Here is an 18,728-nt window from a genome sequence, read left to right as displayed (position 1 = left end):
CAGTAAGAAAAGAATCATCAATAACTGCTTTCGAATGTGCACTGCGTTCCGACGGTAGTGCTAAGCAAACAGTTAAATTTTAAAAGCGTGGTTATAAGATCTAACAGATCTTCTTCGATTTGTAGGCGACCAGACCCAAGCTTTCACTCGGCCAAATTTTGAGTCACGCAACCTGTGATGTTTACTCGCCAAAAGTTCTTGAAACATTAATAAATCTCATCTCCGATACTGACTTTCGCGGGAAAAAAATTAAAAACCCAGCGTTCGTCAAAAATTATATTTTTTCACCAGAAATTTAGCTCGGAACATATACATATTTATATTCGTTTGAATCATCGATGAAATGACCTTTTCCGGATATTTTTTCCTTCGGGGTCAACAAAAACCTCCGATTACAAAATCACGCCGAACCCACACGTTGCAAAAAAAACTCTTCAAAACCCTGATTTCCAAGCGATATATCACTTAAGCGTTAATAGCTACCACACATTGGCAGGCGGAAAATCTATTCCTTAACAATCCAGCTTTATCGTGTTAAAATTTCAGCGAAATCGAACAAAACCAGAATTAATTCGAATTTTTTGTGACCTCACTCCCCAGACCTGACCTAACAAAGGAAGCAACGGTCGCCCATAGCAACCGAAAAACACCAACATAACAAAGCCGACGTTTCGCCCCCAAAACTCCACAATTATCGCCTGAGAGCTTAAGCTTGAATGGCAACATCTTTTTCGAACTTTTTTCAACTGATTTAGACGAAAGACTGGCCTCGGCGGGCTACAAAAAAGACCAAGAGAAAAAACAGAACAAGACAGCAGAACAAACCGATAATATTTCATCGCATGGCTTTCGGCACGAAAACGAAAATACAGCTTACTTCTGGATAAATTCAGCCTTAGAAGCCAGCAACTTCTCCCAAATTACTGTCTGTATCCTTACAAATGTCCTGATTTCCATCTCCAAAAGATTTTGCCCCAATTTTGAGCAAATACACATTTCGCCGCGGCAACCGCCATTACGGTGGCTTGCATACTAAATTAGCTAACTTAACAAAATTCTCCCGAGGGGGGGATATGACAAATTTGGTGAGAATCAAAAGTAACGCCAATTTTCTGTCACGTTTTCAATCTGTGGTCACTGGAGTGACCAAAATCGATACATCGGTCGGGATAGGGTTTTTTTATATGACTTGTGTGACTACTTTGCTAGCCCTTTACTCGTGGAAAACACCAATTAAATTTCATCATGTCTTTAAAGAAAGAAAGCTGTTGTTAATAGTGTTATTATCGTGTGGTTCATATCGTTAATGCCCATACATATCCCGAAGAAAGTTCTAGATTAGGACCATTACGTCATCGGAGATTTGTCAACGGCTAGCACTGATGGTGCAATAATACAGTTTGTGTTGATCAAGTGATGTGATGTCTACTGAGCCGTTTATCAACGGTACACAGTACTCACTAGTTTTCAGGTTTATTTCGCAGCTAAAACTCTCTCTAAACTCACAGTATGCTCACAGTTCTACTCGCTGCTTCGTCTCTCCAGTTTCAGAGAAAAGTCACTACATGTGCTCACTACCATATTTGGTCACACAATTGAATGTCGCAAACTACGGGGGTGGGGGTCCGTCAAAACTCTCGTACACAAGTCCCCTAAAAATTGTAGCTCAATTTTTACAATCATGTTACTCTAAAGACAGTTCGATTTGCTTCACGACAGTTCCGTATACTTAGTGATAGTGCGGTTTATCAACAACAGTCCGGTTTGCTTGACGACAGTTCAGTTTATCAATCCTCCTCCTCTGCATGCATCTGTTCTGCAATTCTCTTGGTAGCCCTCTGAGCTGCAGTTCTTCTTGGTCTCTGGCTTCTTAAGTCAACTTGTTGTCTCCCCCCTTCCTGAGGCTCATCAGTATTTTCCACTGCTCGGATTTCCAAAGGGCAGACTAACTGAAGTGGTCGCTCAATGGTATGTCCTTTACGGAACAACGTCACACCTCTCACAACTCCGTCCTTACCTTGTACAAGACGCACCACCTTTCCTTTTTTCCATTCGCCGCGATTCTTCTCATCTCCAACAATGAGTACAATTTCTGCCACTTTAGGTGTGGTTCCTGTTTCCTTGTTAAGCCTGTGGCTTTCCATTAGGCTGTGGACATACTCTCTCTTCCAGCGTTTCCACACATGGGCTTTGGCATCTTCCAATCGCTTGCTCATCTTCGGCAGCTTCTCTGCTTCAGAATTTTCAATGTCCTCTACTGGGTATGCATCTCGCCCCCACAGGATCACATTCGGCGTCAGCACTTCTTCCTCTCCTCCCTCTGTTTCAACATACCTCAGGGGTCGATTGTTAAGATTTCTCTCAACATCCATGATGACTGATTCAAATGCTTCATAGGAAAGATGTGACCGTCCTAAGGTCTTGTGCATCGCCTTCTTGATCTCCTTGATCAATCTCTCATAGAATCCTCCCCACCAATGAATGTTCTCACGTGCTAGATAATCCTGTAGCTTCTCACTTTTCCTGATGGTTTTGATCCAATCTGCTGTAGTCTTGAATACTTTCGCATTGTCTGAGATGATGATGCGAGGTCTTGTTCGACGTGAGATAAATGCATTGAGTTTCTGCTTGAATTCGTCTGCTGTTTGGGTCCTTGTTACTTCTAAATGGATTGCTCTGGAGCTTGTACATGTGAAAATAATAAGGTAGCACTTTCCTTGTTCCTTTTTTCCAACCTTATAACTAAAAGGTCCGGCAAAGTCTACTCCAGTCACTTCGAATGGTCTGCTCCCCTCTGTTCTGTATTCTGGCAAGGCACTTGTCGACGGCACTCCGTATGGTCTGGTGGAGAATACTTTGCAAACATTGCACTTCTTGATAACTTTCTTAACTTTGGCTCTCAACTTCAGTATCCACCAGTTCTCTCTCACACTTGCCATTATGTTTGCAGTTCCAAGATGCAAGACCTGATTGTGTGTGTGAACAATAAGCTTCTCAGCAAATGGTCCTCTAGGAAGGTACGTTGGCCTGTATCCTTTAATTCTGCCTTCACACTTGAGAACACCTGTATGTTCATCTCTGACCAACTTCCATCCCGGGGATTGTAGACATGCTTCGTCTGCTTTCTGAACTCGCTTTACCCAGGAGTTTCTCGCAGTCGTGATTTCCTCGGTTACTAACGGCCCTGCTGTTTTCTTTAACTTGTTTCTTCTCGCCTTGCAGTTGCCGACGAACCTCAGAACCCATGCTGTTACTCTCTATGTCCGCCAGTAGGTACTTCTCTCGAGCAATGCATCCCACTCATCCAACTTGCGCTCATCTGTGCGAAGAACTGCCTCTTGGTTGGCCTTGAACTCCTCATCTGTCTCCTTGCTGTTGTTCAGCCTTGGCTGCTGTGGCCACTGTCTCTCATCCAAGAGCCAATCTGGACCAGCAAACCAGTTTCCTCTCTCCATCTTTGCAATGGTCGCCCCTCTACTTCCAAGGTCTGCTAGATTCATTTCGGATGGGGAGTACTTCCAAGTGATGTTGATTGGACCAGTGGTTTCTGCTATCTTCTTCACTCTATTGGCCACAAACACCTTCCAACCTTTGCCAGGATTGGTTATCCAATACAACGCCACCATGCTGTCCATCCAAATGGTGGTAGATCTGATGGGCCACCGCTGAAGAGCAGTGCCAAGGTTCTTCGCCATATTCGCTGCCATATGACCGCTCACAAGTTCCAGTCTACCTATTGAAGTGTTTCTCTTTGAGATTCGTGATTTTGATGTCAGCAGCCCTTTAGCCACGCCTGTCCCGTGCTCCACAACCTCAACCGCCACTGCACAGCATGCTAGAATGCTTGCATCTGCGAAAATATGTAAATGGACTGCTTCCATCTCTCCAATTGAGGTAGCAACACTTCTAGGAATTCTGACATCTTTAAGCTGCTTTGTCCACTTGAGCCATTGGCTCTTCAAATGAGTAGAAACTTCTGCATTCCAGCCCTTCTTTTCATCACAGGTTTTGCGGTAGATGTGTTTTCCTTCAGCCATAGTGGGCGAGATTATCCCGAGTGGGTCATACACAGTTCCTAGATAACTGAGGATAGTTCGCTTAGTCACTAGCTGTTCGTGTGGGAAAGGCTTTGCAGGCAGCTCCAGTGTATCATCTTCTTTGTTCCATGTATGTCCTAGAATCTTGCTAGGGTTTGGCATGCCTTCACTCTCAAGACATTTAACGTTCGATTCCCACTTGTGAACTGGAAACTGAGCTGACTCGAGTATGATAGTGCTCTCTTCTTTGAACCTCACAAGCTTCTCATTATCTTCTCCCGTTTGCATTAGATTGTCAACATAAGTGTTCTCCTTGAGTGCGCTCACGGTTTCTGAGAACTCTGGCCCTTGCTGTTAAAAGTGATGCTGCAGAGTGGCTCCCAATAAGAAGGGGCTCGCTTCAACTCCAAAGGGTACACGTGTAAATCTTAGATGCTTCTCTTCTCCCTTGACATTGAACAGGAATCTGAATGAATTTCTATCTTCCTCTTTAACACTTATCTGCAGAAACGCCTTCTCAATATCACCCAGAAGTAGATTTGTGGACATGCGCGCTCTAACCGTTATGTCCCAGAAAAGTGGCTGTGATGGGGGCCCAGTAAACATGCAGTCATTGATGCTGTTGGCCAATGGGTGTGGTTTAGCACTCGCGTCAAACACCATGCGAACCTTCGTGGTAACTACACTTTGCTTTACAACTGGTTTATGTGGCATGTAGAATACTCGTTCTCCGGTTGGATTCTGAGGAGCTTCTTCTATTGTGCCTTCTTTGAGCTGCTCTTCGACGATGCCACCATATTCTTCTCTCAATTTCTCATTTCTCGACAATTTTCTCTCCACATTCTCAAGACGCTTTCTGCTAAGTGTCTCATTTGTGTTCGATAACATTGTTCCAGGAATCCATGGAAAACTGACCTCATACCTTCCATCCTCTCTTTTCACTATACTCTCCTTGAAGTCACGCAGACCATCCAGCTGATCATTCTCACTCCGATCCTCAATCTCCAGTACATCCAAACTGTAAAGTTTCTCATAGTCGTTAACTTCTCTCAAGTACATGCAGGTGCTGCCACTCCCATATACATCTCCACCATGGACCACCCAACCAAACGTTGTCTCTTCCACTAGGGGGTCTCCTGCCTTCCCTTTGAACACTCTCTCCGTCCTTATTCTGCCGTAAATGCTATCTCCGAGAATGAGATGTATCTGGTGTTCTCCTGAAGACGTCATGTAGAACCTCTTGTCTCGTGTATGCGAGTACTTCAGTTTCAGCTGGTTCATGTCTGGCCTTCTCACTGTGGTAAAGTCCACAAACTTTGAGCCAGTGAATTCAATTTCTTCACATGATTTTCCGTCCAGCGATTCAATGCGGGTGTCAAAGATTGGTATGGACTGAACTTTGGTTCCATTGACCGTCAAGATTTCATGGGTCTTATGACGAGTTGGCTTCAACTTTAACATCTTGACTGCCTCACGAGAGATGAAATTGCGTGCAGATCCTGTGTCCAGGTGGGCCCAGAGAACCTGTCCTTTGATGTTCACGGGAATTATGGCGGGTAGTACTCTCTCCTCTGCATAATTAGTGTAGCCAGTCAGCGAAACCCCATTCGCACTGCTGCTTTCTCTCTCCTCTCTGTCGCATATGCTTGTATGATGTTTGTATTTGCACTTCAGGCACCCGCGCCTCTGGCACTGGTCTGCTCTGTGATTTGCACGCCCACAGTTAAAGCATAAATTGTGATCCACAAAGAACTTCTTTCTGTTCACCAACCCTGATACCACGGTGCAGTTTCCACTCCAGTGATCATGCTTTCGGCAGAAAAGGCAATAAGGTGACCGATTATCTCCTGGCTTCTGTGTGAAGAGATGTTTCTCGCATTTGCTATTTTCCACGTGATTTCTCTTTAGCCACTTCTGCAAAGCGTCAATTAAATGTTCCATCGACCATTCCTCCCAATTCTCATCAACTCGTACTAGGTCCGCTTTGACATGTGGCAATTTGTTGATCGTATTCATTACAAACCCTTGTAATTTCTCAGCTTCTTCAAGTGTTTGGAGAGCGTCATAGTTTTTGCTCAGCCTCTCGTAAAACTCTTGTATTTTGAAATAATTCGTTCCTTTGACCAGAGGTAGATTGATTATTTCGTCCATGTGTGCATTGATGACAACTTTAGTTTGACCGAACTCCTTTTTAAGTCGTTCCCATGCCGTCTTATAACCAATACGCCCAGGTTTCAAGTTTGCAATTCGGTCTCTCACCTTCGGCCCGACAGATTCTAGCACATAGCCGAATTTCTCTTCGTCAGAAATTGACTTGGCATCCACTTGAGTTAGGAACATGTTTTCAAATCTCACCCAGTCGCCAGCAGTACCTTTGAACGGTGTCATCTTAAGTTTCGGCAGTTTAGTTGTGCTGGAAACGGCGGTTTTCTCCATTTCTAATTTCTTCTCCGCTACCCGCAATTCTGCTTCGAGCTTTTCCTTCCATAACTCACGCTCGTGGTTCTGTTGTCTTTCACGGAGCTCGCAAAGTCGCCGCTCGTCTTCCATCCGTTGTTCCCGTTTCGAATCTTCTTTCCGCCGCTCAATTTCCTCTTCTTTTTCACTAAGACACTTTCCAAGCCTCTCCTTGTCGATAACTAACGCTGCATATTTGGATTTGGTGTCTTTCTTCCACTGTCTCACAGAACGAGATGTCACTCCTCGCTCGATTTTCAACTCTTCTGTCTATGAAATAAGATCTGATAGTTTCGCGATAATTTTCTCGGCTCGTTTGTCGGCGATATCCATCACAGCAAAGTCCCCGAGTTCAATCAGTTCTCCTGCCTCCTCCAAGAAGTATTTCAGCTTGTTTATTTCTTTGTAAATCTCTCTAATGAGACGTTGTTCGTCTTCGCTGGCTTCTGCTTCGCCGTCGCTCATGTTTGCTTTGACTCACGGACGCTCCTTGTTTTTATTCTCTCACTCTCGATTCCACCGATATTTTCGCAGTTCTCGACGTACCTCCACAGTGCGATCCTGGTCCCGGCACCAAAAAGTGAGCCGTTTATCAACGGTATACAGTACTCACTAGTTTTCAGGTTTATTTCGCAGCTAAAACTCTCTCTAAACTCACAGTATGCTCACAGTTTAACTCGCTGCTTCGTCTCTCCAGTTTCTGAGAAAAGTGACTACATGTGCTCACTACCATATTTGGTCACACAATTGAATGTCGCAAACTACGGGGGTAGGGGTCCGTCAAAACTCTCGTACATCTACAGTAAGAAAAGAATCATCAATGACTGCTTTGAAATGTGCACTACGTTCCGACGGTAGTGCTAAGCAAACAGTTAAATTTTAAAAGCGCGGTTATAAGATCTAACAGATCTTCTTGTTTCGACTTGTGTGCGAGTAGACCCAAGCTTCCACTCGGCCAAATTTTGAGTCACGCAACCTGTGATGTTTACTCGCCAAAAGCTGTTGAAACAATAATAAATCTCATCTTTCCCGGGAAAAAATTGAAAACCCAGCGCTTGTCAAAAATTATATTTTTTCACCAGATATTTCGCTCGGAACATATACATATTTATATTCGTTTGAATCGTCGATGAAATGACCTTTTCCGGATATTTTTTCCTTCGGGGTCAACAAAAACCTCCGATTACAAAATCACGCCGAACCCACACGTTGCAAAAAAATCTCTTCAAAACCCTGACTTCTAAGCGATATAACACTTCAGCGTTAATAGCTACCACACATTGGCAGGCGGAAAATCTATTCCTTAACAATCCAGCTTTATCGTGTTAAAATTTCAGCGAAATCGAACAAAACCAGAATTAATTCGAATTTTTTGTGACCTCACTCCCCAGACTTGACCTAACAAAAGAAGCAACGGTCGCCCATAGCAACCGAAGAACACGAACATAACAAAGCCGACGTTTCGGCCAAAAAACTCCACAATTAACGCCTGAGAGCTTAAACGTGAATGGCAACATCTTTTTCGAACTTTTTTCAACTGATTTAGACGAAAGACTGGCCTCGGCGGGCTACAAAAAAGACCAAGAGAAAAACAGAACAAGACAGCAGAACAAACCGATAATATTTCATCGTATGGCTTTCGGCACGAAAACGAAAATACAGCTTGCTTCTGGATAAATTCAGCCTTAGAAGCCAGCAACCGGTCCCAAATTACTTTCTGTATCCTTACAAATGTCTTGACTTCCATCTCCGAAAGATTTTGCCCCAATTTTGAGCAAATAAACATTTCGTCGACGGTGACCGCCATTACGGTGGCTTGCATACTAAACAGGAAGATCTGTTAGATCTTATAACCGCGCTTTAAAAATGAAACGGTTCGCTTAGCACTACCGTCGGAACGCAGTGGACATTCCAAAGCAGTCATTGATGATTCTTTTCTTGCTGTAGACATCACATCACTTGATCAACACAAACTGTAATATATAGATTTAGCCGAGCCTAAAAGCGGAACTCCTCAGTTATTTTTTCGGAATGCTGTTACTAATGAAAATAATCGAACATGTATGTGAGGTAAATTGCGAACTATTTAATAGTTTCAGCTGGAAATAGGATCACATCAGCAGATCGAGGTGTAAAATGGTGTGATTGTGAAATATAGAGCCATGATTTCAAGGATTTCTGGGAAGCCACTAAAAATCTTGATCACATAACAGAACTGTCTTCTGTGCTTTTTGGTGGCATTTCCTGTTCTTTCCTACCTTATTCAGAAAGACAAGACATTGTTATTAATCATTATATTCTTTCTTAGTTAACATGGGGACTCCCACACAAAAGAAGTTTAAACATTTTTTTGCTGTGGGGACTGATTGAAATGCAGTGGTTACAATATTCAGTCCCTAAATCTCTACCAAATGAAATCTCGCAAAAATACTAAAATAGTATACATATGTGAAAAGTTGGAAAGTTTTGTTTTCTAACTTGTCCCCAAAGATACATTTAGCCATCTTCACTTTTGTCTGTAGTCTCCTCCTGCCGAAAGGGTTTGCAATAAGCAAAATCACTCTTGCATGAATGGTAATTATGATATTTTTTTTGCTGATCATGAATACTTGCATAGGCTTCTAATAATAATTTTATTATTCAATTTCAATGTGATTTGTTCTTCTTCTTGACTGAGATTGTGGACTACAGGAGCTGTTATTGGGTTCCATTAATTAATTTTGCTATGATTAAATTATACCAAGAATTATAAGCAAGCTAAGAGTAAGTTATATTATGTACATCTATTTTGTCTGCACTACACAACCAAATGCACTCAAAGGTTATGAGGCATAGGTACATTTATCAGAAGAGCCCAGCATATCCAAGATATGTTTTGATTGACACATCAATTAAGATAACTTACAGCAAAATGGATAAACAATACATCAATATCTTACATGCACCAAACTGGACATAGGGGTTATGAGGCAATCATTTAAACAACAGATTGAAATAATTTATAAACAAGAGAACACTATTTGTACAACAGTAGGGAACAAATTAGCCTTACTGGACGTTGCAAATGGCAAGGTTGCCTGTCTCCATTTCGTGTTGGCAAAATATTAATTTATGCCATGTCCAGTGCAGATTATCACAAAATTGATTTACAAACACGATAAATATCATTTTAAAGCCAAAAAAGCAATTATTTAAATAAACCATGAGTAAATTATCTCTAAGAAAAACTGATTAATTTAACAGGCACCTTAAATAATTAGTTAATATATGTGTTTCTTAATAATGTAATACAGTGTATCTGTCACAATGTTGCAGCCATGATATTACAACACACAGGATGGGTTGCAGAACTCAACTTCTAAGCCAGTTTATTCAATGACCTTGGTGCAGAAATTATAATCCCATCAAGTTGTCTGTAAATACAGAGAAACCAAACAAATCATTGCAATCTTAAGTAATAAATTATTGAACTCTTTTGCATGTATGTACGGTGTATGTTCCATTAACATTGGGGATCTCTCAGAAGCTGCATTCATCATAAATTGATTTGTTCCTGCGTGCATTTGTTTATAGAACTTTTCACACTTTAATATCTCTGTCATACTTATAGTGATCTCTGTGTTCTACAACAATTAGTACACAAGAAAAATACACTCAGTAAGATATTGTTTACAATAAAAATCAATGCCTATAAGCAATCATAACGACTTTAAATTTATATTTCTTCAGAAATATCTCACCAGGCCATGGTTGCTTTGAAAATCTTTGATGTCTTAATACAGGCTGCCCATGTGTAAACTGTTCATATATTGAATGACAGGAACAGACATGTAATCATACTGTAGCTGCTACTTGAACACCACTGTTATTCAGATAAAAACATATCGATTATAATTTATTATAATCTTTACACACTAACAGAGGACATTCCTTTCTTTGATATACAGTGTACTTCATTGTTAGTTGTTTACTGAGTGTTAGCGAATCAAATGCCAGGGGCTGGTACCCCCGGGGGGGGCACTGCCATATATGGGCTATATAGGTATGTACTGCTGTGAAGGGTATGGTTTTCAAGCAGTTTACTCTAGGATAGGGTATATAAATCAGAGCGTTTGGGTCTAGAATATGATATCATTTTTCACAAAATTGACTAGCTGGTTGAAGATTTTATTTAGACTAAGGAAATCAGGAATTGCCACTCAAAAATATAAAAAAATCAACTCAGCAAGTTTAAATTTAGGCAAATCAGCCTCAACAGTGTCAATAGATGGGGGGATTTGGGGAGTTTAGACTAGTATAGGGTAGCAAAACTCAGCTGAACTAGCTCTGGTATAGGCTAAGGGTTCCAGGGTCCAAGCGGCACATCCCCACCCAGAAATTCCCAAAGTACCTCCCCCGGGCTGGTACCCCAACCTTCACAGTGGCAGGCTCTGCCCTGAGATGCAAAGAAAACTTAATAACTGAAATGAACTTCGCGACTTGCTTTTGAGATCAAATGCAATTTGCTTTAAACAAGAAACTGGAACAATGCAAGTTACAACAATGTGCCCAGTCCCAATCAAAGGGTCATCCAGGCTGTTTGGTTGTACATATAACTGTACAACTGCATATGAGTTCAGCTTCCAAAAGAAAATCAGTTTGTCAGGATAAATACTGATGTTCTTGCTTACTACATGTAAATCTGAATGTGCAGTACCAGAAGATATTCACACCCAACACCCATTCATGGCCAGTCTTCAAAAATTCCAAATTAAAGTATCAGGAAGATAGAGCTCTAATAGAGAAAAAAACCTCCATGTGGGGTATGAATCTTTTCTTGAAGAAAACAATGTCTGAGAATTCATTAACTACAAAATAATGTTTCAGAAATATCTTACCTGGTAATTCCAACTTTCAGAAAATTTTGTAATCTAGACTGTCTGGCCACTTCATATATTTGACAAGTTGACACTGGGCATGTTTGTCAATTTGTGGGCTTCAACATCACATTACAATAGTAGCATTGGTCAACTAAAAACAGCATAATTTGGTTAATTAATATACACTGTACATTATTACGTTGAAATATTGGTGTAGATCGTTGCACACCAACAGATACAGAACCATCACAGATATGATATTATATTCTTAACCTCTCTGAAATTTCAGATTATTCAAGATTAACATGCACATACATCATTAAGGACAACCCTAAAAAACTGAATCCGGAAACTGGAATCTGGAACTGGAAACTAGAACCCTGAATCCAGATATTATGAATGATGATAGAAATAATTCACTTCAGCAATGTCTAATAAATAAATATGGGGAAAAACTATTTTGCTGTTATTTACTTTCTTGGCTTTACTTCAGCTACAAACTGTAATTGCTAAAAAATTTTTGACTAGTTCTGAACAACCCTTAGCTATACATCTGGCCCAATTGTTCAAAAGCTGGATAAAGCTATCCATTGGGCAATCACTTTCCAGTCAGGGTCAGTGATTTTTCAGGTGGATAGTTACTCATAGCCTGCGAGCAGGCTCTACTATCTGTCTCTAGAGCCTGAGCAGGCTAAATAAGTGTCTAGTGTTTTTCTGCATTGGCATGTCAGTGAGTGCCTTCATGCAGCTTTACTGCTCATGTCCCCGGCCCAAACACAAGAGCCTGCTCAAAGGCTTAGTTACCCATCTTTTGTTCAACCTGGCTCTGGTGAGAGTGCAGTTCTTGTCTAGATCAAATAGCTATGAGAAGACTGGTGAGTAGCACAATAACAACAAGCTATTGTGGTGAGTTTCTGGCAGTCTTTAAGCATCTTTTAACAACATGTGGTCCGATCTGTTAGCAAGTGAGAAGCAGACGGAGGTAATTAAAGTGTGCAACATTTCTATAAATTGTTTTAATATGATGGCCCCCAAGAATATGAAATGCTGATTTGTCACAGTATCGGTGTGGAAATTAAGTGTTGATCTGGAACTAGTTTGGTATCTGTTGGACAAATCAAATATTATATTAAGATGAGCCAGGTTAGCCTTTGAACTTCGAAAGTGGGGGGCGTGACCGTCAATGTACAGGGGGCTGCCACTGACAGACATCCTGGTTTTCTATGACATTTTCTATCTTGTTCAGTATCTACTAGACATAAAGGGTAAATTTATACCTCTGGTAAATTGCAGATCACTTATTAAACAAAATGGCGAGAAGATCTTTTAAATCTTATAACCACGCTTTTAAAATTTAACTGTTTTGTTAATACTACAGTCACAACGCAGTGCACATTCCAAAGCAGTCCTTGATGATTCATTGATTACTGTAAACACATCACTTGATCAACACAAACTGTGTCATATCTTATTGCACCATCAGTCTTAGCCTTTGCGAAACCTATGATGATGTAATGGTCTTAATCTGGAAGTTCGCTCGGGACATGCCCATGAATGATACAAAAGGAAACGAGTGTCACGCTATTAATAATGCTTTTAATAAACAGCTTTCTTCCTGAAATGTCAAAATTTAATTTGCTTGCGCTTTGAAGTGGTCACGCAAGTCACACAATCAGGGGGGTTTACGTTATCCACAGCTAATTTTGGAATGGTTGTGTTTTTTCTCCTAGCACTGACTTAAACATTGCAAGTTCTGGCAAGCTCTTGTTTACCTCGGCAAATACTTAATTTTTCTTCAAATCTCTTAACTCGCTGCGATGAAACAGCCAAAGAATTCGCTTCATTTGCCGAAACCCACAAGAAATACTCACAAAATTGCACATAAATTAATGACCATCGCTTCTGGCAAAATAAACTTGCAAAGTAAACATGATCTTACAGTGCATTTGTCATGTAGCGAAAATTAAAGCTGCAACGTCAGCGCATTCCATGGCTGACGTAATACCTTTTTTAGCGTTTTTAGCATATTTATTATTTCCCTTTGAATCCAACACTTCGATAAAACCAGAAGAAATATATATTATACACAAATAAAGAAAACAATATCCGTAACATTGTCCTTGTATTAACGTTTCAACAGCTTATGGCGAATAAACATCACAGGTTGCGTGATTCAAAATTTGGCTGAGAGGAAGTTTGGGTCTGGTCACCGACCGCAAAAAAAAAACACTGGTAGAACATGAACGGCGCTCGGCCCATGGCCGTGCAGTTAATTGCCAGCAAGCTTATTTTAGACGCTCTCAGGGTGCTTGGAATTAAATTATGACGCACTTTACTAAGATTCTCATAATTATAGCCCTCACTAGAAATAACGGTTGCACGAATTTCAACAGATGGGGAATTTTTGTGTCAGTTTGAGGTCCTTTTTACTTGGCCGCTTATTTTTTACAGGCAAAAACCTAAGCAAAACAATTTTCGAGTATTTGAAGAACTTGTTTTCTTCGATTTGTGGATTCTGGTTTCCGGTTACTGGATTCCAGTTTTTCGTTCTGGATTCCGGCTTCCAGTTTCTGGGTTTTAGGGTTGCCCCACCTTTAACAGAGTGTTTGCTTTACATTCAGTTTACACATGGCTGTTATCCAGCATAGGCAGACTTACAAGTTTGCCTTCAAAAATAAACTGCAACAGCTATTGCATCTTTCATCACCTATTCTTGTGATGAAATGACACAAAATCCAAGTACAAGAAGTCAAAAGCATAAAACAAACTTACCCGGTATTATGCTTACAGTTCCTCTTACTGTCTGCATATGCCTTCCATAAACTGGTACTGCCTGGACATTGTACTCACTATTTTTGTGATCACACCTTAAAACATCACTGTTATATAATTTGTCCTGAAAAAGCAATGCATGAAATGTTATGCCTTTGGCACTCACCAAATACCTTTACATGATGTACAAAGTGCACCACATCAACATTCACAATTCTCTTTACTTTCACTGTAACTTTTTTTGTATCATTTTCCCTAACTTGAAGACAGGACTTCCACATTAGGTGATAATTTTCCTCTGAAATCTCTATGAATTCACAGGGAGTGATAACAATTAAATCGTGACTAACTTTAGCAAAGGAGGCGTTCAAATGTCAGATTTTAATGTTAAGTTTATAACTTTACATTACTCTTCATATATATATATATAACCTCCCAATAATTGCACCTGTAGACAGAAGGTGTGCTGGGGGAAGAGATGTTCTAAACTTTCTGAACCTTTCCCCCTTACCTGTAATAGGATGACTATTATGAACTACGATTCACAACCAACACCAACATCAGGTTATGTATACACATGTATATTTTGTTGTCTCCTGTAATCATAAAAAAATTAAAATTTAAACCCTCCATAAAGTTCATACCCAATAACACTGCCACATGTAGCGCTGTTACTGGGAATTAATTTAAGTGAAACTGTTGAAACAGCTCTGTCAAAATTGTTTCTAGCAGTTAAGGCAGGATAACAGAATATACACGTAGTACACAGCAAAGGCCAGAGATACACAAATGTTGGTTATTAGTTAGGATTTTGTGAGCTTCTGTGCTAGGTATGGTGGAAAATAATGGACTATCAAAAATGAAGGTTCCTAAGACATTTTGACAGCACTGAGAGGAATGAATACATAAATTTACAAAAGAAAGAGAAGTTTTTGCCCTGTTCAGTTCTCTGTCATAAAAATATCATTTACATACATTTATTACATATGGTTTGTGTTTAAAGCTGATACAATGTACACTCTGATTGGCTAATTCTAGTGCATTATTTACATTTACATGGTATACGTCGGTAAAATCATAAAACATCACATGTGACTAAAATAAAAAATAAAAACTAAAAAGAAATGCCTACATGTAATTCATAATAATTTAAAAATACTTAACACTAAAACAGATCTAATTCTTTACTTTATTCAAAATTATGCCCATGGGTCAATTACGAGCATGCTAAAAGGTCCTAACACAAAGTAAAAGAAAATTAAGAAAACTATTGCTTTTTTCCTGAAAATTGTAGCGACTGAAAACAATGATTGAACACTCTGAGAGTGCATTCTATCACCCTGACAAGATAAAATTTAAGGAGAATAGAGAATTCACAAAGTTATATTACAAAGGAATTGGTACTGGACAGGACAAAGGAAACAGCCAGGAAGAAACTGAAACTTTCTTTGACGAGCAAAAAAAGTATGCATGCACAACAAAGAAAACAGTGAGTGACATTCGGTTAATGAGTTACAATGTAGTTAATAACAAAATTAGTGTGAAGAAAAGAACAGAGAGAGAGTGTGTGTGTGGAGAGAGGAGAGCGCTCTCACCAACTAAATTGTGTATGTATGTATGTATGTAAAACTTATTTCTATTACCGAGAAATGGTCAGGGCAAGAACTTCTACTCCCTAAATTTTTTCTAAGTATGTAAATGTCATTTACACTGTTCAATTTACCGAGTAAAGCTCTTCGCATTTTTTTTTTCCATTAGTACTATCTCACTTTTCAGGAACATTTCCATATTAAGTGTAAATACTGCATATTTGGGGAATAACCCATGTACCCCCAACCAAAAGCAGTGGCACTAATAAAATGAAATAGTAAATCAAAATGAAAGTAGAGCTTTATTTGCACACAGGATTTACATGCACAATCGTCTACTCGACATTTGGACTATATAAGCATTTCACCAAACCGAACTAATTGGACAGACAACAAAATAAAACGAGGAAATCTACATTATAAACACAATAATTATGCATATCACTTCATCTGAGTATCAAAAGCAAATCTTTCTCATTGAAAGGTAACCGAATGAAAGAGAGGATAAAGAAAATTCGTTTAACCTTGCAGTGTTAAAAGTTTAATAATTATTCACGCTTAAATTTGAATATTACAGTGTGCATTTTTGCCGACGGCTTAATTTAGCTTTGCAGTCATTTTATCGGCGGTAGCTTTGCCAGTCTTCAGCCAAATTAACCTGGGAATTCACCCAAGCATTTCGCCAAACCGAATAAACTGAACTAACAAAACGAGGAAATCTCCATACTTTGTAATCACAATATGCAAATCTTCACATAGGAACGTTGAAAGTAAATTTAGCAAATCCTGTTTGTACACCTTTCTTGGTTTTCAACAACAGAAGAAGAAATTTTAGCTGTCTACAAGGCGGCTGTGCCAACTAACACAGAGAAAACTTCAAAACTCGCCCGGCCGTGTTTACAAATACGGTTTTGGTTCAGCTTATTTTTAGACGTGAGGTTATAAGCTTAGGTTGACCACGAAAATCGACAGAAAGCTTAATTTGTTTACAACTTACAACAACCTCCACAAAGCGATTCACTTGCTATTGTTTAGAGATGAGAGAAATTAAAACGATGCAATTTATAAATTGTCTCACAGCATGGCTTCAAATAAGGAAGACTTTCAAAGGATTCCAATTGAAAATAAGCTTATATCGCCGAGGCAACTTGTTAATTTTCATAGCAAACGCAACAACAAAAGTCACTTACCGCAAGTTGGCAACATCAGTTCGGCCAGTGTAAATCTTCCAGGCAGAAACTTGCAGCAAAAGTTGTGAAGACTGAACTGAACTAATCTTTTCGACAGATCAACGAATCAACCACTTTTTCCCGCTGTGTTTACTGTTTTGTAACACTCGGACATGTTTGATTTCTCTTGTTCATCACCTGACCAAATCATGTGACTTTTCTTCCACGGCTGCACAGCGTTACAACGCGCGAATTTTAAAAAACTTGGCACTGCAGTCTTCTGAGTACTTTCACATCCTAGCTATGGCCCTCGTTAGCTTTGATTAACGGTATTGTTCGGTATTATTTCACTTCCTTTCTCTAGCCCTTGACTCGCTATAATTCACGCCATTGTTCAGTACTGTTTCGCCTCCTTCCCCAGCGCTGGCCCGCTCTTTTGCGCGATCTTCTTCGCTGCTTGTTTGCCTGTTAATTCTTGCTTTCTTTTTAATTCCTTCAGTGCAACCCTATCTTAAAAACATTAGATCAACCTCCGCTATCGTTTGTCGACATAACAAATAGAAATGCGTTTTCTTTTCTTTAAAAATCCCGCCAAGAGAAATGGCATTCTTCTGCTAGAGACCGAGGGTGCATGTCTCTGTCGACCTATTAACTGGAGTATGGCCGCCATGTTGGGCAACTCCGCCGTCGCCGTCGCCGTCGTCGTCGTCGTCGTCGTCGTCGTCGTCGTGCGTACGCGCCCACGAGCAATACCGCTAGCCATGAAAACCATGAGAAAATTCATTCATGGATTTCCTTTTCTTTCCCATATGAATATGGGGCTCCGCCGGAGCTCCGCTATTATTGCACCATCAGTGGTAGCCGTTGACAAATCTCCGATGACGTAATGGTCTTAATCTAGAACTTTCTTCGGGATATGTATGGGCATTAACGATATGAACGACACAATAATAACACTATTAACAACAGCTTTCTTTCTTAAAAGTCATGATTAAATTTGATTGGTGTTTTCCACGAGTAAAGTGCTAGCAAAGTAGTCACACAAGTCATATAAAAAGAACCCTTTCCCCACCGATGTATCGATTTTGGTCACTCCAGTGACCACAGATTGAAAACGTGACAGAAAATTAGCGTTACTTTCGATTCTCACCAAATTTGTCATATCCCCCCCTCGGGAGAATTTTGTTAAGTTAGCTAATTTAGTATGCAAGCCACCGTGATGGCGGTCGCCGCGGCGAAATGTTTATTTGCTCAAAATTGTAGCAAAATCTTTCGGAGATGGAAATCAGGACATTTGTAAGGATACAGAAAGTAATTTGGGACCGGTTGCTGGCTTCTAAGGCTGAATTTATCCAGAAGTAAGCTGTATTTTCGTTTTCGTGCCGAAAGCCATACGATGAAATATTATCGGTTTGTTCTGCTGTCTTGTTCTGTTTTTCCTCTTGGTCTTTTTTGTAGCCCGCCGAGGCCAGTCTTTCGTCTAAATCAGTTGAAAAAAGTTCGAAAAAGATGTTCCCATTCAAGTTTAAGCTCTCAAGCGATAATTGTGGAGTTTTTTGGCCGAAACGTCGGCTTTGTTATGTTGGTGTTTTTCGGTTGCTATGGGCGACCGTTGCTTCCTTTGTTAGGTCAAGTCTGGGGAGTGAGGTCACAAAAAAAATTCTAATTCTGGTTTTGTTCGATTTCGCTGAAATTTTAACACGATAAAGCTGGATTGTTAAGGAATAGATTTTCCGCCTGCCAATGTGTGGTAGCTATTAACGCTTAAGTGATATATCGCTTGGAAATCAGGGTTTTGAAGAGATTTTTTTGCAACGTGTGGGTTCGGCGAGATTTTGTAATCGG

At 40.1% G+C, this 18,728-nt stretch overlaps 1 protein-coding gene, 1 long non-coding RNA gene and 1 pseudogene across 3 annotated transcripts; all 3 read right to left on the bottom strand.

The window, feature by feature from the left end:
- Positions 1 to 1,787: 1,787 nt before the first annotated feature.
- LOC149109478 (uncharacterized) lies at positions 1,788 to 2,939 on the bottom strand. Its single transcript, XM_089294345.1, has one exon. The coding sequence runs from the start codon at positions 2,937 to 2,939 to the stop codon at positions 1,788 to 1,790; it is 1,152 nt and encodes a 383-aa protein (XP_089150471.1).
- A 126-nt stretch (positions 2,940 to 3,065) lies between these two features.
- Positions 3,066 to 6,959, bottom strand: LOC149109477 (uncharacterized; annotated as a pseudogene).
- Positions 6,960 to 8,560: 1,601 nt separating this feature from the next.
- On the bottom strand, positions 8,561 to 17,112 carry LOC149109476 (uncharacterized). 2 transcript variants are annotated; one of them, XR_016208653.1, is made up of 6 exons: positions 16,905 to 17,112; positions 14,637 to 14,721; positions 14,126 to 14,249; positions 11,372 to 11,504; positions 10,235 to 10,356; positions 8,561 to 9,907 (listed from the first exon to the last, which is right to left on the bottom strand). It is a non-coding gene; the product is annotated as an uncharacterized LOC149109476 (long non-coding RNA). The 2 variants fall into 2 exon arrangements; XR_016208654.1 differs by lacking the exon at positions 14,637 to 14,721 and having other exon boundaries at positions 16,905 to 17,111.
- Between the last annotated feature and the right edge of the window lie 1,616 nt (positions 17,113 to 18,728).

The sequence above is a fragment of the Orbicella faveolata genome, unplaced genomic scaffold (genome assembly GCF_042242905.1).
Source record: "Orbicella faveolata isolate gen_17 unplaced genomic scaffold, um_ofav_v1 contig_25, whole genome shotgun sequence".
Classification (NCBI taxonomy): domain Eukaryota; kingdom Metazoa; phylum Cnidaria; class Anthozoa; order Scleractinia; family Merulinidae; genus Orbicella; species Orbicella faveolata.
The sequence above is the reverse complement of the archived record's forward strand: the minus strand, read 5'-3'. Positions and strand labels throughout refer to the sequence as shown.